This window comes from Ctenopharyngodon idella, chromosome 3 (genome assembly GCF_019924925.1).
Source record: "Ctenopharyngodon idella isolate HZGC_01 chromosome 3, HZGC01, whole genome shotgun sequence".
Taxonomy (NCBI): domain Eukaryota; kingdom Metazoa; phylum Chordata; class Actinopteri; order Cypriniformes; family Xenocyprididae; genus Ctenopharyngodon; species Ctenopharyngodon idella.
The window spans coordinates 30,482,856-30,503,900 of record NC_067222.1 but is presented as its reverse complement, the minus strand read 5'-3'; the positions used below and the strand labels follow the sequence as shown (position 1 = coordinate 30,503,900).

The 21,045-nt window shown below is 36.9% G+C and overlaps 1 protein-coding gene across 1 annotated transcript; it reads right to left on the bottom strand.

Annotated features, from left to right (window-relative positions):
- Nucleotides 1–16,176: 16,176 nt before the first annotated feature.
- Nucleotides 16,177–17,006, bottom strand: hspb9 (heat shock protein, alpha-crystallin-related, 9). The gene has a single exon (XM_051886659.1). It carries the CDS (start codon nt 16,940–16,942, stop codon nt 16,313–16,315), a length of 630 nt encoding a protein of 209 aa, XP_051742619.1. The 5' UTR covers nt 16,943–17,006; the 3' UTR covers nt 16,177–16,312.
- Between the last annotated feature and the right edge of the window lie 4,039 nt (nt 17,007–21,045).

Genomic DNA, 21,045 nt, shown 5'->3' with positions numbered 1-21,045 from the left:
TGACTGCAGTGGTTAAACCTTAATGTTATAAAGCAACGAGAATACTTTTTGTGCGCAAAAACAAAACAAAAATAACACCTTTATTCAACAATTCCGTCTTCTTCCCTGTCATTCTGCTACGCTATTTATGTTCAGCACTTCCAGGTTCTATGTCAAAATGCCAACTCAGTATTGGCCATCGCTGATCACGTGAGCAGCGTGACAAACGCGTGTGATGCTGAGACAGGAGCCGGCCAATAATGAGTCGGCATTCTGACGTAGATCCTGGAAGCGCCGAACGTGTAGCATCCACCTGGATGATGCAACAGCAGCCATAGTCCGCCAGAACGCCCACCAAACACCACCTTATTGGTGGAGAGGATGTCAAATATGATATATGGGGATGATTAGGAGGCCATGATGATGGACAGAGGCCAACGGGCAAGTTTGGCCAGAATGCTGGGGTTATACCCTTAATCTTTTTGAAGGACATCCTGGGATTTTTTAATGACCACAGAGAGAGTCAGGACCTTGGTTTAACGTCTCATCCGAAGGATGGTGCTTTTTCACAGTACACTATACTGTAGCGCTAGACCCACACAGACCACAGGGTGAGACCCCTGCTGGCCTCACTAGCACCTCTGCTGGCAGTAGTAGCATTGTGGTCGGCACTAGTGCGCAATGCTCTGTCAGAGTATTAAATCAATATTCCGTTCACATTGGCAGAAGAATAGACATGCAAGAACCAAACATTTTTCAGGCTCAGAAAACTAATATAGTTGTGAGAAAATCTCTAGCACTCTCTAGCATCACTGGTTTGGAGATTTACGCATTAAGTGTGATTTAAACATCCAAAAACATCCAAAAATACAAACTATGAAAAAAATGGATATAAATAATTCAATTTCAAAAAATACAATAACTATTCCCAATTCCACACTTCAATTAACTCTGAAGCAATCCTGTTTAGTATCTGTTTTTTTTAACACAGCACAGGATCAAATGAGGGCATGTGGAGCTGTAAAGAGAGGCCATATGCCATTTTTGATGCCATGTGAAACTAGTGACGCTTAAGGAGCTCCCTGTGGACGCACCAGTACGCACAATGTATACAAGAAACAACCGCTCAAAAGCAAAATCAGCATAACATGAGCAGTGAAGCAGACCTGACCTGTTAATTTGTCATTGCTAAAGAGGGATTATGGTTAAGGCCACTGTAGAAGCAGAAATTATTGGGAATATAATGAGAGGATGACGAGAAAAAAAGGGCAGAAAGGCTGAACCCATTTTATATGGATGGGTTTAATTAAATAAACTTAAGCCAAATGCTTTTATAACGTAATCATCTTTTCTGCATCTCTCCTTGCTGTCACAGCAGTAGCAAATCTTACATCAACAGCAAATCATGACGAAGGAAATCAGACTCATTGTTCATTCGTGTAGAGTGCCTTTGATATATGCAAGGGTAAAAGGTTAACACAAGATTGACGGTGATCTTTCCTGCATATGGGGATAAAATAAATATCTGTCACATCTTAATTTTACAATCTGCTATCTCTGATGAGGAGAAGATAAGCATATGGAAATGTTTGTCAAGCCATGTGTTCTGAAGATACAAATGCGATAAAAAAATATAAATCAAGATCAACTCTGAATATGAAGCTAGGTGAAAACACAAATTAAATACAAGAGCCTTAATTTCACGCATAATTAACAAACATCTGTTGAGCACAAGGATTCACAAAAGTACATTAAGAAATGAAAGAATAAGAAAAAGTTTTTTTTAACTCTTAACTTTGTATTTTGCAGAATGTCTGAAAAGCGTGTAAGATCTTTGTTCCACAATAATTGGCAAAAAAATGTCAATGTCATATTGTAAAATATTTATGGTTATAATTGTGATAGATAAAACCACAAAATTAATATTACTATTTGAAATCAAATTTTACATTTGTGTAAAAATCTACAGAGACTGCAATGAAATCAGGTTCTTGTCACCATAAATTGGCAAAACACAACAGAAGACTCAAACCAGCTCTAGATTTGATGGATGATGAGCTTCCAGGCCTACTACACAGCTGCTGTATCTGTCCATGGAAGAAAACATATGGCTTGAGTCTACTGCCAAAATATGAAAGCTTGGCCCTATATCCAACAGGAAAAAAAAGATTATAAGAACATTCAGACATTTATCTTTACACAAACATGTATACAAATGTAAGTGAAATACAAATGTAAGTGAAATGATAGAAGTACTAAAGATTCTACGCTCAAAGGACCACAGCAGGGACAGTGACAGTGTTGGAAGACTATAGATCCACCCTCTGGGTGAGGCTGTAATACTCGGAGATAGCATTAATGATCCTGCTCAGACCAGCGTACGCCTGAGTAGGATGGTGAGATTGTATAGATGCTAACCTGGAGACCTGGTACTCATGTGTGTTTGAGGTAGTGATAGTACCTTCTCAACGGGATGCCGTCACCTTACTTCGGGAGGGGAATTACCTCTAAGTATTGAATTGTATTCGAGAAGGGAATTACCTCAAGATACTGTAGTATTATTTTGTATTATATTCAGGACGGGAATTACCTCGAAGGTACTGTAGTATTGTATTATACTGACAACCGGAAGTTGTTCGAATTGTTGTTGGTGAAGTCATATTAGGTATTGAGTTTTCCACGACAGCCATCACATACAATTACATTTTATAATATATTAAAATAAAAAATTGTTATTTAAAATGGTAATAATTCACATTATTACTGTTTTTACTGTAATTTTTTTTTTTTTTTTTAATCAAATAAATGCAACCTTGGTGATCATAAGATTCCATACTGAGTCCAAGTATATAAACATCTAAAATTGGTGTAGGATTTACTTTGAAACAATGTTCACTCCGCAATTGCAAAATACATTTAAAAAATAATTACAAAGAAACGGCAAGTAACACATTAAATAACTAAATGTGAATTTTATTCACACACACACACACACACACACACACACACACACACACACACACAGAGGTTTGTTTTGCTATCTTAGTGAGGACTCTCCACAGGCGTAATGGTTTTTATACTGTACAAACTGTACATTCTATCCCCCTACACTACCTCTACCCCTAAACCTACCCATCACAGAAAACATTCTGCATTTTTACATTTTTTAGTATATTAAAACATTGTTTAGTATGTTTTTAAAGCTATTTTAAATATGAAGACTCATGAAATGTCCTCATATTTCATGTTTACGTCGTAATACCAATGTAATACCCATGTCATTATACTAATTTGTGTCCTCATAAATCACAAAAACTTACACACTGCACACACACACACACACACACACACACACACACACACACACAATATCGTCGCTGTCGGGTGGACAGCTGTCCATCAGAGCCACACCTACTTTTTTTCCCATAAATCACTACTGGTCACCCTTTACATCTGTCTGTGGGTTTTGCAAATATTTAACCAATGAAACACATTAAAAAAAAGCTTGTGACTAACTCCAGTGGATCCTCAAACAATCTGTAAATCCCCATAACTCCACCCACTTCGATCGTGAATGAAGTGCCGTATGCAGTTTGGACAGTCTCTGATTGTTTGCTATGCAAGGGTAAATAACTGGTTCCTTGAATAAGTACAGGATTTTCTTTACTCAAGAAACACTATATATAAATGCTAATGTTTTACAAGAGTTCGCTCCATCCTTGAATCTAATTGGATGAGAGACCTTCCAGGATTGCTGATATTTCACCACCTTGGACTGTTGTATTGTACACTCTCAGAAAAAAAGGTACAAAAGCTGTAACTGGGGCAGTACCCCTTCAAAAGGTACATCTTTGTACTTAACGTGTGCATAATAGTACCTCAAAGGTACATACATATTAGTACCTAAATGGTACATATTAGAACAGTTTTAAAAATTACCGTCTTAGTTTTGTACCATTTTTTTCTGAGAGTGTATCACTCCGCTTGTCGCTGCGTGTCCTACAGGCAGCATTTCCAGTGTTGCGGTTTTCCTGCACAATTAGGCTATTTTGAAAATCTTCTGCTACAACAGAAACTAACTCCTAACTCCACCACACACCCCAACGAGCAGCTTTCACAACAATTGTAAAGACCTTTCGGCATGCCCCTACATTTCGTCACCCCCATTACTCCAACCTGCAGATACCCACACTTGTTTTATTGGGGCTACTTTTATAATGTACCATGGCAGCCGAAGTCTATAGCTAAGATATGAAAGATTGGTCCTATACCCAATAGAAAAAAAAGATATGAACTTTCAGACATTCATCTTTACACAAACGTGTATACAAGTGTTCTAGTGTTATATAAAATCTAATAATAAGTACAATATGCAACATGAGGACCTTTGTGTCTTTGAAATGTCTTTTTAGAGTGACTGAATTTAGATCAAATTGCAGCACTTGGTTTAATAGTCAAATGGTGCTTTTCCAAGGACAAGAGACTCATATGAGTCCCATGAGACATGTTTGTATGGGGTTTAAAGGGCTTTGTCAGCATTACAGAGATACAGAATTGAGGAGTTCGAAACAGCCAGACCAAACATTAAACTCTCTTGATACTAGACTGTCAATTTTTATTGCCTTGTTTGTTGTTCAGGTGAGATGGAGTTAGACGGTTTCCATATTAGAGGCCATTTTGAAAGGATTCCTGCCTGGTCTGCCAATAAATTGCTAACTATTGACCTCAGCCAACATTTCAGACAAGCAGATTATGACTGCTAAAAATAGTGGGTACAGATGGAGGTAAGATGTTATTTAAGGATTGGTAATGTAAATAAGGTCAAAGGGTTAGTTCACCCAAAAATGAAAATAATGTCATTAATTACTCACCCTCATGCCGTTCCACACCCGTAAAACTTTTGTTCATCTTCAGAACACAAATTAAGATATTTTTGATGACAAAATGCTGTCAGATTTCCTTCCATTGACTGCCTTTGTAACTACCACTTTGACACGTCAAAAACTTCATAAAGGGATCAGAAAACTAATCCATATGAATTGAGCGGTTTAGTCCAAATTTTCTGAAGAGAATTGCTCGCTTGTTTTGATGAACAGATTTCATTTAGGCTTTTACTAGCATGTAAACATTGATCGGCGAAAAGATCTTCATTTTGATTTTGTGTTCTGAAGATGAACAAAAGTCTTTCGGTCTGGAACAACATGAGGGTGAGTAATAAATGACAGAATTTTCATTTTGGGGTGAACTAACCCTTTAATGGGTGATTCTTAAATTAAAGGGCTCTATTGATGCCTTGATATCTTAATAAACAAAGGTTTTGGGGACAGTGGTTCTTTGTTATACATAAAATTATACAAACAATTGTACACATGAATACTAAATGAACTGAAATTATGCTCACAAGCCTGACATTCTGGCCAATCCTTTCTGGCCAACTTGTGCATGAGAGATTATTTTTATCTCTTATTATTCAATACATGTTATGGGGGGATTCACATAATCGTAAAAACATGTCCTTTGGCATCTTTAGAGACTGATTGCACAGTTTACTCAGTTTACTGTTATACGGTGTTAAAATGCTGCTGTAAAGACAAAGATTTAAACACAATATGACACTGTTCTTTAAATTACAAATCTTTTCAATATATTCTTACAAGGCAGTGTGGGTGCTTAATAGTAAAATAGTACTGCTCTAGTCTAATATCAATAGGAGTTTTTGCTCTTTTTTGATATATTGATACAATTGCACACTATTCCCTGAAGGGGAGAGTAAATGATGACACCTGCAACAACAACTTACATTTAACTTCTATTGAGCCAAAACTATCCTGCCTCCAGCATAAACAGGCCTACAGCAACATTTTAATTACAGCTATTTATCTTGGCAAGATGACAAGGCCAGGCCTTAAGTTAAACATAACACATTACTTTGTGTAAGCTTTGTAAAAGCATTATTCAGTCCAGGGATATTAAATTGATCAGCTACACAATGCTTTAAAAGAGACATAGACGTTCTTAGAGGAAAATATTTTCTTCAGCCGCAAAAAAGAACAGATGTAACAGCTTGCCTCTTAAAGAACTGCTTGTTTTGACATACTTAGTGAAAGTGTGATGCTGCACGTCAACCATGGTTATCTAGTTACAAATCATCTACCACCTGCCTCAAATTCCATGTGATCTGCCATTATTGTTGAGTTAATTTATTATCCTCCCTAATGTTTTCATTCGGATTCTGATAAAATGTGACGCAACATAGATAAATCTAGACTGCTGTTGTTCTAGATCTCTGGAGCCCTCATCCAGATCCAGATTAGGGTTTGATGTTTTGGTCCTTTGAGACGAAGTTCTTAAGAGACGAAGTTCCTGTTTCTTTTAAAGGCTTTTTATGTGTCTTCAACATGTTTTCTGTGAATTAATTTAGTCTTTTACAGGGTTTGGTGACCATCAAGGGAACCAGAAAGAGGATGTAGATATATTTGGGATGCACTAGTAATCAGGGCAAGTATCTTATTTTATAAAATTAGCTTTAAGCATCACGATTACCCTTTTGTAGGCCTGACGAACTAGGATTGCAGTGGTCTATGTCCCTCTTAACCTCCAAAGGGGCGGACATCCTATTATATATTTTTCTCTTGTTCTTCTCACATTAGGTTGTTTGCTGTTTGATTGCCCTATTTTGAGGCTTTAGAGTGCACAGTGTTTTTATTTTTGAGAAGTGTTTTTCCAGTGCCCTTGATTGCAGTCAACACTGCCAAGGAACGTCAATCAAGTTTACTAGTAAATAAAATAAATAATGGATAAAAATCACGTTAACATTTACTAAGTAAGCTGTGACTAGTAAAAACTAGTCCTTGTCTCCTTATAAGGCTCTCAAAGTAAAACATAATGATCATAGTTTTAAGTTAGTCACAGAACTTGACTAATAATTTGAGTAATAATTGAGAAAACAAACCAAAAACATCTTATTTTATGTCATGGGAGATGTGAAGCAAATACCAAATTTTTTTTGCTTCATTCTGCTTGTCTTTTCAGTTTGGACATCTGACACCTAATCTAAGTCAATATAATTTAAGGTGGTGTATTAAGAGGCATCTATAAGGTTATACCAGAGCACAATATCATCCGGCTGAAGCAAATGTTTGCTATTCATCAGAAGTACACTCAAGCAGGGTAATGCGGATGCTCAGAGCAGTAGGCATCCTTGCGCTGAGATATCACAATCATCACAGATGTGCCGTGAGGGGCAGGTAGAGTCAAGACCTGGGCAAACGCTTCACTGATCCGCTGGACAAATCAAATCAGCGCACCCACTGCCAGGGGAATACGTCTTTATTACTAGTTCATATCTGTCGCTGTGGAGACCTTTCGGGTTTGGATGCGCTGGACCACATTTTATACTGTCGCCCCATGACACCTACTGCTTCAGACTGTCACGGACCCTCATAAAAACTAAACTGCAAAATGATCTAATTCAAACCTACACGACTCTTCACCACAGCTGATTGCCCCAATTATGTTGTTTCCCCTTCCAAAATGTGAAACACTCCAGGGGGGGAGCGGAACAATTTACTAACCTGCAACTGATGTCGCCATTATTTTTTGACGTTTGGGTCAACCGTAAATCAAAAGAACAATTTTCTTAGCTTCATCTTCTTAGTTGTCCATGCTAGTGGCTGTTGTAACATCCAATATGTTTAGAGTCATGAATATAGTAATGGGCCTATGACCTTTGATCCTTTAATGACTTAAACTATTTAAAGATTATGTGTTTATGTTGCTGTCCAACTAAAATAAGCCAACTGTCCATTGAAGGGAAGTTAATGTTTTCAATTAAAGTTCATGCAGGCACAAGTATTGATGTGCACGGATTAATCATTTATAATAAACACTGCAATATTACATTAAAAAAAAGTCATTTTTGATTTCACGGTGACCTAAATTACTATCATTTGATCAGCCAGAACAAATATAACAAACAAATAATTTTTGATCAAGCATTGAGAAAGGGGGATAGGATCACCAGGTTGAATAACTAGTTCTTTCAATGTTTCATCATCGGACTCGCGCTCGGATTGATATAAAATCGACGCCATCATTGCTGTCTTTACAGTGTGTACAATAGCTGAGCTCCGGAAGCCTCCGGACCGGAACTGAAGTTCTGTTATGGTAATGGGCGTTTTGCTGTCGTCTATAAGAGACAGAGCGACACGCGTCATAATCTGAAAACCACGCCCACCGGGGGGAAAAACAATCCAACCGTCTCCATTGACTTAGTATTGCGTGAGGCTGCCTCCTTGTCATTTCTGACTTGTAACAAAAAACAGAACAATGTCTAAAAGCTGCTGTGTGACAAGGTGTACAGAAAACAAGCTAAAAAACCCAGAACCAAAAACCCAAAAGTTTTTATAAGCTGTCGACCCAAAAAACGAGCGTTTAAGGACTAAAAAGTGGATACAGGCGATTGAGACAGAGCGCGAAATGTCATATTACTATGAGAACTACGCCCACTGGAGGGTAACGTAATCAGCGACAGGAAATATAATACATAAAACTGACATTTGGATATTTGACTTAACAGTGACAAAATGTTTACTGCACACGTAGGCTTACTGAGACATACTGAGTGTCAGGATCCCAAAATTTACCCATTCTTCCTGCTGATGCTTCACGTCTTATTGCCTTTATCCACTTTTGTCTCCTTAAAGGCTGGCTTTTACGGTTCGGTAGCTTATAAAAACTTAGTTCTGTGTTTTTTAGCTTGTTTTCTGTACACCTTGTCTCACAGCAGCTTTTAGACATTGCTGTTTTTTGTTATAAGTCAGAAATGACAAGGAGGCAGCCTCACACACTACAAAGCCAATGGAGACGGTTGGATTGTTATGTTGATTCTATATCACTGCTGTTGAATCGATATTGAAATGAACAAAAATAATCATTTGTAATATTGTTTGATCAATGTTAGTGATGTTAATTGAACTGAAATGTCAAAAAATAATGTTCTGAACAACATTAATATTTCAGCTACACTTCAATGGTACATCAACAAATTTCTGACCATTTCAAAGTTTTGGGAAAACCTTTTAAAACATAAATGGCACCTTTCCAGCAATTGAGTCATTTTTTATTTATTTATTTGACAGTTTAACACAATCAATGACAAAGAGACAGAAAATTAAAATTCTTTAAGAGTGGGGCAAAAAGGACAAAAGCATTTTAACCTTTAAAAATAACATTACTTTCAGAAGTCTTATGTCATCATAACTACAAGTGGTCCAGTGGCACAAGTTTTAAAAATCTGGCTTGCATCAGACTACTGCCTCTTTTCCTTTGGGTTCTCTGAAATCTGAAAAAGAAAGCATGATGTTACTTAAGAGCAAGTCAATTCAGTTGCCATACATAGTCACATTCAATGATTATTAATATGCTAAACACAAAAATTCACTTTTTATAAATTGCTAAACACAGAATATTCTAACTATATTTATAATACTGTTAAATTATGTATATTTAATCTAAATATACATAAACTCCTCATGAAGTGGAATAAACACCTCTGAACTATGGCCAAATCTCAGTTCATTTTCTGTGAAACTACATATCATTCAAGTAACAAGTTTATCTTGTATAATGAAAGAGCTTAGTTCTTTTTTTTTTTTTTTTAACGAAAATGTCTGCAGATTCACCTTATGTAGACCTTAATCTGTTTAAATATCACAAAATAGCCATGTCATTCACTTTCTCAAACACAAGATGTTGGTTTTTTTTGTTGTTGTTGTTTTTTTTTATTGTGTTTCAGTGGAAACAGGGTAAACAGAAAGAAGATTAGTTGCATTCCTCAAATTTAATACAGATTCAGGAATATGAATGATTACCTGATAAAGCAGTAATCAGGGAGCAGGAGATAAGGTACAGGACAGCATCAAGTCCCAGGTCAGGTGATGATCCTATCGACTACAACTCAATGTATTATCAATGTTACATTTATCAAGAGAGTGCTTTTTTTTTTTTTTTTTTTTTTTAATTGTCCATCCTCATCTGCCTTTATTCCTCTTAAAGGAAAGAAGTCAGGGTACTCTGCAAGCATGATGCAATACATGGGCTATGTGTAAAGTATGATATTCTTACTCATGCTCATGTCACTTGCACTAATAAATAAATATATCCTAATAAATATTACTAAAGCAAGATGCATGCACTATTTAAGAATTTAGAAAATGGATGGTTTATTCAAATACTTCAATAACTTTTTTTAAATATCTCTTATTAGATTCAGTAACAAATGAAATGCAAATAGCAAGCACAAAAAAACAAACAAACAAAAGAACATAGAAATAAGACCTTAATAATAATAATAATAATAATAATGCACCTTTGTTTGAAACTCAGAGAAGTCAGGTGGTTCAACAAACAACACTACTGTATAGAATGCACCTGTGTTTTCTCTCTAATGAGGAGGAATTGATTAGACTACTGAGAAGTGCACATGCAAAACTAAAATGGGTGTTTACTAATCAGTGGCCAATTTCAAGCTACAATGGATGTTTTTCAACCATTTTTCAACAGACTTGCTAAAATCATGAAGGCCCGCCCCAAACCAAGCCCCCATTGGATTAGAGTGAATCGGGTAAAAGCCCATCGTGGTTTGAAAACGCCCCACTGATTGGGAAACACCCACTAGTGTTCTGCAGAGATACATACCTGCAGAATCTTGTGGTCATCAACAAGTCACTGTTAGTTCAATGTCACTGTCTCAAAGCATTTGTGCTGTCGGCTTTCATCAAAATTTCAATGCTGATCCAACATACATTAAACATTGAAATGTCAATCTCAACCAAAATGATGGTTTGGATCAAAACTCAACATTGTATCAATGGCTGCATTTACACTGCAAGTCTTAATGCACAGATCTGATCTTTTGACCATATCCGATTTTTTGGCCAGTGTGTTTACATTCACTTTAGACGCGACTGGTATCCGATATCTGTGTTTACATTACTTCCTGCCCCAAAATGATTGTCATTGATAGTTTTACATGTACATGGTAGAGCCTCGGGTTTTGAATAAAAATTATTTACATATTTCATGTCGAGTGGCCATGATTACGTGTCAGAATGGATAAGTTAACAGCTGTCAGTGTCATGGATGAATTGCTGCGCAAAATCTGACTGAACGGATACAGACCGGAAAAAAAAGGTAAGTTGCGTTTGATATTTTATCTACAGTTATTAGTTTTAGAATTCCATTTTTTTTCGAGCGAGCTAAGTAGAGAGAGAGCGCGCATGCGAGAGAGAGAGAGAGAGAGCTACAGTGAAGCTTTTGGCTTATAAGAAAAACAACAACGCGGGGGTCTCTTTTAAATTAACCGGGCAAAGGTTGACATTGCTGTGAATTGCTGTTAAAAAAAAGCTGCGACTTTTTAGTGCAAGTGCATACAAGCACGTCTGCTTCATAATACGACATTGAAGCTACCATTTAGTGAGCAAATGTGTCGCCCTCGCCTTGTGGTGGCTTGGAATTCCAATGGGAATCGGATATGCGTGTTTAGACGTAGGTCGCATGTCCAGAGATCGGATATGTATCGGATTTAAAACCACATTTGGAAGTGGCTCAGATCGGATGCGAAAAAATCGGATCTCGTGTGGATTTTTGTGTTTACACGTGTTACAACTAATTCCGATCTGTGTCAGATGTGAGCAAAAGATCGGATTTTTTGTGCCAGTGTAAACGCAGCCAATGTCATCATGCTATCTGGGTGTACAGTTCTTAACTTTGCTATCAATTGTTGAGCTGATGCTATTCGGTTGTTAAGTCTGACGTCACGCTGCAGCGCTTCCGGGTCCAAACGCTCTATCTCATACCACAAAAAAACAACAAATGGTGCTAATATACACACACGATGTGGTATAATACTTCCAAAAAATTATAATCATAACCTTTATCTCCATACCAAAATCCCAGATGGCCAGACAGTGATTCATCTTTTATAAATCGTTAAAATATTAATGTCTGTGACGCTGTGAGCACGGAGACTGTTGTGTAGACTGTAAGTATTTTAAATGTTTAACTTTATAATGTTAAATGTTTATTATGAATAAATAGGGCTCATAAACGGCCGTGGAGATGCCATTCTCAAGTGAAACGAGTCGAGGCTTGGACCCAGAAACGGCGTTCCTTACGTCACGACTTAACAAGCGGATATTGAACACCCGTTCAATAGGGGTCTATTCAGGTCTGTTCAGAATTTATCTTGACCTATAGTAACCTGTTTTTATTTTATTATAAAATCAGTTACATCCAGGAAATCGATTCCATCAAGAATCATGTGTTTTTAAAGCAGTATATCGTTTGAGTGGGAGAATTAGAACACTGAAAACTTTCTACATTACTTCTGCCAGCCAAGATGGCTTGGTAAAAGCATGCTGCATTCAATATAAGGAAGGTTCAGTCTACCTGAGGAAATCAGAAAAGACAGTGATCCTAAAAGAATAAAGACGCTTCCTAAAGATGACAGTACAATGGGGGCAAATTAACCTGCCTGAAGCGGTTCAGTTGTTCTGATGCCAGAACAAATTCTCTAGCTGAACACCCTCAATGGCAGAGCCTCCGGTCTGGCCCGTAGTACAACCTAACCGAGAGCATCACAAAAATTGCTAACTGCCACTTAGGACAGATAGCAAATAACACCCTCAAATTGTGCTCCAATTTAATAGGATAGTTTCCATTAAAAATCGCTCATGTCATTCCAAAACTGTATGACTTTCTTTCTTCTGCGGATTAAAAAAAAAAAAAAAAGATAATTTGAAGAATCTTTCAATTGTTTTTGTCTGCACAATATTAGTCAATGGGATCCAAATAACATCTTTTGAAATGAGGTTGATTAAATTTTCATTTTTTGGTAAACTATCTCTTTAATGTCATAATTAATATTTTGTATAGTGCTAAAACAAAATGATCAAAAATAACTCATTTTAATAGGTTGCAAACACACTAATTTGGATATGGGTGTAGTAGTATATGTATTTGGAATCTTGTGTAGTCACATATTCCAATATAACTGGCTGTTTGCTCACAGGTGGTCTAGGAACAAAAGACTCAAATCACAAATCACCTCACTCTATTTTCACTGAGCTACTGAGCAACTAATTTTTCCCTTCAAAGCGTTAGCCATGGATCACAGGAACCCGCTTTCAACAGCTGGTGTACCAATGCTCACAGAGGTTAAACAGTCTGGGCTGAAATGTCAGATCTTCACACCATCAAGAAGAAATGACTGAGAGAGGTAAAGAAAGCATGTTTTGAAAAAGATTGATGCCAAGGCACAGGGGAGCAGCTCTATTGGTGCAGTGGCGCAGATGACATCGGCTGCCTAGGGAACAGGTCTTCTCTCCCAGTGGCATTGAATTGCTCGACAAGACAGTGGACTATCATTAGTGCTGGGTAGAAATGGGATCAATATTTACCCGCTGGTGTGGGTCTACACAGGCTGTCTCCTTATCCAAGTGATTGCCCACAAGGATTGTTTGTCACTGTTTGAGTCATCTATTGTGCTGGAGGCCAAACAAGACCATTAAAGTTTGTGAAGAGGACTGGACAGAGATGTGTGCCAGCTGAAAGCACCCATTAAAAAGTTTAAGTGTGTGGTGAATGTAGGCACCCCTTTCAATGAAATCAGCGATATTGTTTGTTAACATAAGAAAAAAGACGAATCACCATAAACACGATATTTGGCAATAAATTTTACAGTTTAAATATTAGAGATATTTGATAATTATGACGTTTAATCATTTATATTTAAATATAAATAAATACAAATATTTGAATATAAAAGATTATATATACAAAAACATATAAACTGCGACAAACTTTCATGACGCAATCAGATTCTATTCACTTTTTTGTGCGCACAACAAACTTGTTAGTGAAGATGGAAAATCCATTTCCACTTCGCCTCAATATCACTTTAGCCCGCTCGAAGACAATTTTGGGCTATTTTACCCTCTTGCCAAAAATCTGGTAAAAGCAGCGATCAGTCTCAGGTAATGGCAGGTGTTGAGTTAGGACTTGAGCAATTGCCTTTATTTTGTAACTCTCGTTCTCTCTCAGTCAGACATTATATCTCATTAATGGGAACCAGATCAAAAATCTCTATGCTGCTGACATTTAAATTAGTCAGGAGACATTTGTGGTTTCCCTTGTGCGCTTCCTCCATCTTGTTGCCTCAGGTTGCACACATCAAATATTAACCGCTGTGTTTTGTACTTGCGCTGAAGCCACAACAAATGGTGTCCCTCAGGCTGAAAATGTCAGAGAAACCTTTACAGGCTCTTATTTAGCTCCTCCTGGGAACTGAATGTAATGGCAGCATTTGGCCTCTTCATCTCATGATTTTCTGGTGTCAAATTCCCCTGCTGTCCATTTCAAGAATACCTTTTATAGCCAGCTGACTGTTTCATCCGGAAGCTTTTCATCTCTTGAACTTTTGCTCTCCGGCGTCTCAACAGGATTTAGGAATGGCCAATAGATCTTGGATGCCCCCCATTCTTCGTTTCAAAGAAAATAGTCCTGTGTCAGGTATAATGAGAAGGAATAAATTACAAACTATAATTGTAATGTCATGTTATGGTGTGATTAGGTTACGTTTGACCGCCATAATGGCTGGTGGATTGAGTTAACCAGCAGCCACCAATGATAACCTTCTAATATATCATAATACATAAATGATAAAACAAATTTTAAAAAAAATCGGTCCTGCAAATATAGCATTAATGAGTCTAATGAGCGAAACCATTGCGTACCTCAATCCAGATTGCTCTGCATAAAGTTAACGTACCTTTACACAGTACGCATTTTTTGCATTTCCACTGCGCTGCCGTTGCGATAATGTCTGGCGCATAACCACAAGACGTTCTAAAAGGCGGCGGTCACAAAAAAAGCGTTCAGTTCTCGTTTACACGGAATGCGTACGCTGCTTTTTGATAGTTTTTCTATATAAACATACGCTAGACGGACGTTTTGCACTTTTAAGACGCCGTGTAATGTGAAATATTGTTCAACAGCGTAAAACAGAAGAAGTCAGGGCGGGACATAGGCCTAAATCGCGCGCGTTTCATTCGTTGGCAACAAGAGGAGAAGCTTAGTTAAAGTATGACGATTTATTATTATTATTATTATTTCCATTTTAAAAACTGTAGCTTTCAGTTCAACTTTTTGGCTGCTACATAACTGTTTAAAGGCTGCGCTTTTTTGTTTTTGTTTTTCGTGTTGTGTTAATGTCCCTGTTAAAACAGGAATATAGAAAGGAACTGACCCACTGAACATTCAGCAGGTGATCACTTTAGGTAAGAAATATAAATAAAAATCACTGAGTTATATCTTAAAATCAATGGATGGGTTCTTGTCATAACATCAATTGGCATGTTTGGGATGAATAAGTCTCGATCATGTGTCTATAGCGCCATCATTTGTATTAGGAGGCTAATTGTAAAACCCACTTCATACTGTTATGCATTACATTCTGCTTCACAAACATATTTCTTTTAAAATTAAAAGTAACTTTAAATTTGATTAGATGAAATGCTTTCACAAATTGCATGATGGATCTTGTTTGCACACCTTTATGGAAATTGCTTAAAGGGATAGTTCACCAAAAAATGAAAATTCTGTCATCATTTACTCACCCTCAGGTTGTTCCAAACCTGTATGAATTTATTTGTTCTGCTGAACACAAAGGAAGATATTTTGAAAAATGTGGGAAACTGAACAATTCTGGGGCACCACTGACTTCCATAGTATTTTTTTTTTTCCTACTATGGAAGTCAATGGTGCCCCAAAAGCGGTCTGGTTTCAAACTTTCTTCAAAATATCTTCCTTTGTGTTCAGCAGAACAAAGAAATTCATACAGGTTTGGAACAACTTGAGGGTGAGTAAATGATGACAGAATTTCCATTTTTGGGTGAACTATCCCTTTAATGATCTACATAATCCCTCAAACCACATGGCCAAAACGTTTTAAAATGGAGATCTATTATAACAACAATTCTGCACATCAGATTGAAGTGATCATCAAAAACATCAATAAAAAAACTGAAAATTTGTGAATTAACACTCCAGATTGACAATAATATTAATGCATATGATCGTAAAAGGCATTTCAAAACCTTAATCATTCATAGCATATCTGAAGAAGACATGAAGCAGTTTGTGCATGAAGTCATATACCAATTAACATCTTTATTAAAACCCTTTTAGAACAAAAAATTTACAGTTACAGGAAGCACATCTCTGGATTCATGAAAACAATTGTACAATGCATAATATGCCATCAGTTTGTGTTCTAGTTTGATTTCTCAGCCCCATCCTCCATTTTGTTTGTGCTTTCCTTGTTGATGGGGAAATTCAGGGATGTTCTGAAACGGATGGGAATGACATGCTCCTCTGAGGACTCATCTTTGGATTCTGGTGACTCAATATGCAGAAGTCCATCTTCTCCAAGTGAACAGGTCAAGGAGGTTGGATCCAGGTGATCAGGAAGCTGCACGGCTTGAACAAATCCTTGTGGCTGGGCTTCTGCAGCATGCGCAGTGCTGGTAGATGATGAGGAAGCGTCTTTCTTGGCCAGCACCTCCAGCCTCCTCCCAGATACTGTCACGGTGACGTCTTCTGGAGAGAAGCCTTGAGTGTCCAGTGTGAGAGACACGTCTCGCCGCTTGTTCTCATCTGTGTTGGTACTGAAGAGCCTGGAGAAGGCAGGGGTCCTCTGACCGTCTAGACTCTGGAAGAACTCTTCACTGAGTTCACTCAGCAAGCTGTCTCTGATCTCGTTCCTCAGGTTCTGCATTATTTGGGCCCTTCGCTGGAGGAAATCCTCTCTGAAGCTGGAAAGAACCATACTGCCCCTGGGCCACAAAAAGTGGGAGTTCTCAAAGAAAGGGTCGTCCATGAAGAGGCTCTCGGCAGAAGACATTTCTCTCGCCTGTTTGTCTGGAAGGTGTTGTCTTGAGTCCTCTCAGAATGATCTGCTTGCTTGCAGGTCTCTTCAGTTTATATATTTCTCCAACAGGCATCTAGAACCTCCCACCGTTGGTCTTTTTACACCACTGAGGTCATGAATAAGAATTCAAAGCTACAAGTAACCAGAACATTCAGGATGCTCATAAGGCTATAATAAGTTTACAGTTGTAGTTTGATTAATGGGTTGGTGTCACTTTTAATGTCCCATAGCCTTCATTGGTCCGGCTGCCCAAGTTGGGATTGCCCAATGGCTCCTTAGTCATGAACAGAGAGTGAAGTCACATGCTAATTTTACACCCTGTGTGTGTGTGTGTTCTCTCCTTACCTTCAACAGAAACTGCTTACCGTATGCAAGAACTGTGCAGTCATGATGTCATTTCCTAAACAAATGTATATTTATATACAGTCAAACCAAAATGTATTCAGACACCTTGAACATTACATTCATTATTACAGTTTATTCACTATAGTTTAAAAAAATGGTAATAAAATATGACAAGATCTCAGAGTTAAACTGTTTCAGAAAAGAAATAATCTTAATTATGTCAGATAACACTTAAGCAAAACATGGTCAGGTCAAAATGTGAATAATTTTTGGTTTCAAATTTTTTATCAATTTTACTGGTAGTCCACTGTATGAAGAATTTTTGGGTATAATATGTCAGATTACTTTATTTTGCTATCCTCACTTACATAAATGAACTATAGTGTCCTGCACCCACTAGTAAAAATATATAAAAAATGTCTTTGGTTTGACTGTATAATAAAAATATATCAATATCCATATATTTATATATATATATATATATATATATATATATATATATACATACACGCATATTAAAAGAATAAACATTACAAGAAATTTATAAGAAGGAAAATACAAGAACATAATATAAGAAAGAAATGAAAAACTATTTATTTTTTCATAAACACAAAATATGACCATACTTGCTGGTTGCAAAGATCAAACATATGTATGTTTTAGGCCTCTTCATTAATATTTTTAAAATTAAGAAATATAGAAATTAGTTAATTTTTTTAATGATCTTATAATAATCTTGGTAACAAATTTTTATTTACTTCTCAATATAATTAATGGTATTTGAAAAGTAAAGTTGACATATGTTTTTTGCTTCCTCTAAAAATAATCATTTTGTCTAATACTAAAGTGTCAAAAAGTATATGACACAATTACAAAAATAATGGTCCTTGTTTGTCTTCTCCATATATGAGTCAAGTGTCCCCCTCACATTCCCCACGAATGAGGAGTTACCCTGTGAGCTAATACAAAAAGTATTCAGCTGAGCACAGGACAGAAGCTTCTTAAATATCCAGAAGGAAGAGAAGACAGTTTCGCCATGACCACGAATCTATATTTAACACACAAATATATTTATGCTCCCTATGACACAGTTCAGACTTATGACACATTTATTTGAAACCACAGGCTACATAAAATAGTCTTTAACCCTGAAATTGAAATGATCAGATCAGTTTGAAGCAAAAAATACTGTTTTTTAAAAAAAAAACACAGTTGAGAAAACAGTTGAGATATAATCTGGACCATATAGACTGTTTTTTTTTTCCTCGTTTGAGTCCCCATAACTTTCTACCGATATAATTAACAGGATACTGAACTTGCCACATTAATTCTTTGTAGTTACACTAAAAGTACTATTTTCAATCTCAATATTTCAACTCTGTTATTTTTATTCTCTTATCACAAAGTACAAAAACATTGACTGTAAATAATATGGTACAATATTTGCTAGTTTTGGTAGTAACGACCCAACAATATTCAAACCTGAAGCATTTTGAATGTAAAAGGACTGGCACAAAAATGTTTTAAAACATGAAATGTCATGGCTTATTATTTTTTCTTTTTCAGTTTGCTAGGCTGTAACCACATATATGGTTATTGGAGGAATAATCATTTAAAAATGAACTACTGAAAACTCATATTTGTTGACCATTAATGTGAATGTGATGCATTCGTCATGGTGCACGGTCCCCCAGTGTTTATGCTGGTTATGGTCTAATATTGAGGTGGAAAAATTCACTAATAGGACTAACACAGTGGTGTCCAAACTCGGTTCTGGAGGGCTGCTGTCCTGCAGATTTTAGCTCCAACCAGCTCCAAAACACCCACCTGTAATTTTCTATATGCCTAGTTAGAGCTTGAAAATTGTCCTGCACAAACATGTATGCCTAATATTTTGTTATTTAATGTTTAGATGTGTATATTAAATGTCTATTGTGAAAACACAGGACGTACCCACATTGTAAAACGACTGATTGGTAAGTAACAAAAACAAACATTAGGTGGCGCTGTGAGCTTAGTATGTAAGCATTACCACGCTTCAAGCCTGCTGTGCAGCTGTCGGCCTGTAGTGGGCGTTTGAGGATTGTCTTGCTGTATTTCTTGCCTCCAATCCAGAAATCACCAAAATCTTCTTAAAAAAAAATGAACATGCTGTCATTGACAGATTCATGATCATATATGCATACATGTTTGAGTAAAAGGAATCATGAAGTGCTCACATAAAGTTTTGTATGATATACAGAATTTAGCTGAATAAACACATAACACAGAAGAAAACCATTACATGCAATCAAACATGTTAAAATGCATACTGTAAATATCAGAGCTTAAAACTCAAAACATTAAGACCTACCAGACAAAGATCATATGGGTCTTCCACCGGCCCTGTAAAAACTTTGCTTTTAGTATGTCCCAGCAGGGAAGGTTTTTCCCTCTGTTCACATCAGAGCGAGAGAGGAAATCTATTAGTCTGACAGCTCCCCCAAAAAGCCTGGCCGCAGCTTCTCCCCTGAGACCTTCCAACTGACGGCGTGCAGGAGAAGCAAGTGTAGTGATGGGGAGAGAAAAGGAGAGAGATAGACCGAAGCGGAAGTGGCAGTGAGTAGGGGGGGGTGAATTAGGCTGCAATTAGCTTTGAAGATTAGCTTTTGAATTAGCTTTTTTTTCCCTGAACTTGTTCAGATTATAGACACCGAACTGAAACAAGACAGCAAGTGTTCCATCCTGACAGTCACTGTAATGGTGCTGAGACAGAGCCATGAACTAATGCTGCTCATTGTAAGGCAAGGTCAGAAGTGTGGGGAGTTAGCGCTTAACCTTCAAGGCCTACGAGCAAGGGCTTACCAATACTAAGAGAGCGGAAAGAGACAAAGCAGGGAGACAGGGAAAGTGAGAGAGATTTTTTGTCATTTGCAGCAATAGATGAAATATGACTGAGGCAGTAACGCTGTCTCTACGTACACATAAGTCATATGTCACACTGCGCTGTTAGTACTAGCATACAAAGCAGGTAGCATCAACCCGCTGTGTCAAAAATACACCACAATATGATGGGAATGCAAGATGATTATGAACAGAGGCATATCAGGCTCATTTTGAGCTACTGGAGCAGTGGCAGCTGGTGTTTTTTTTTGGGGGGGGGGGGCACAAAGAAAAAAAGAAAAAAAGAATTAGAGATGCAGAATGGGCTAATTGTTAAATAATGTGATGTAATGTATCACTACTGCTGATCTAAAACATGGAAAATTCAGTATTTAAAGCATGCCATAGGGCTGGGCGATATAAAATCTGTATTTAATTAAAAAACATTTTATTAAATTTGTTTTTTATTTCATATTCTGCCCAATATTTTCCTACAAACAATGTTCGTATTGAAGGCTATAAAAAACAAACATGAATGTAACCATGTAGTCTATGTTACATTATGCGCAAAAAAAGGGGTCAAATTACATGAGGCCTACATTCTAACATTGTGACGCTACAATCTAAAAACAAAATAATGCTTTTTAAAGCAGAAGTTACATTCACTAAAACTAAAAACTAAAACTGAAAATAAAAGAAGCACAGACTAATTTTTAGTCCATTATGATTGCCCTACAATAATCACTTTACAGTTACTGCTATCATAAAAATACACTTAGGTGTAGGTTCGAAATTCTACGTATGGCACATTTATGTTCGCAAACAAAAACAAATAATCAACAACAAATATTTTAGCTAAATGTATATTT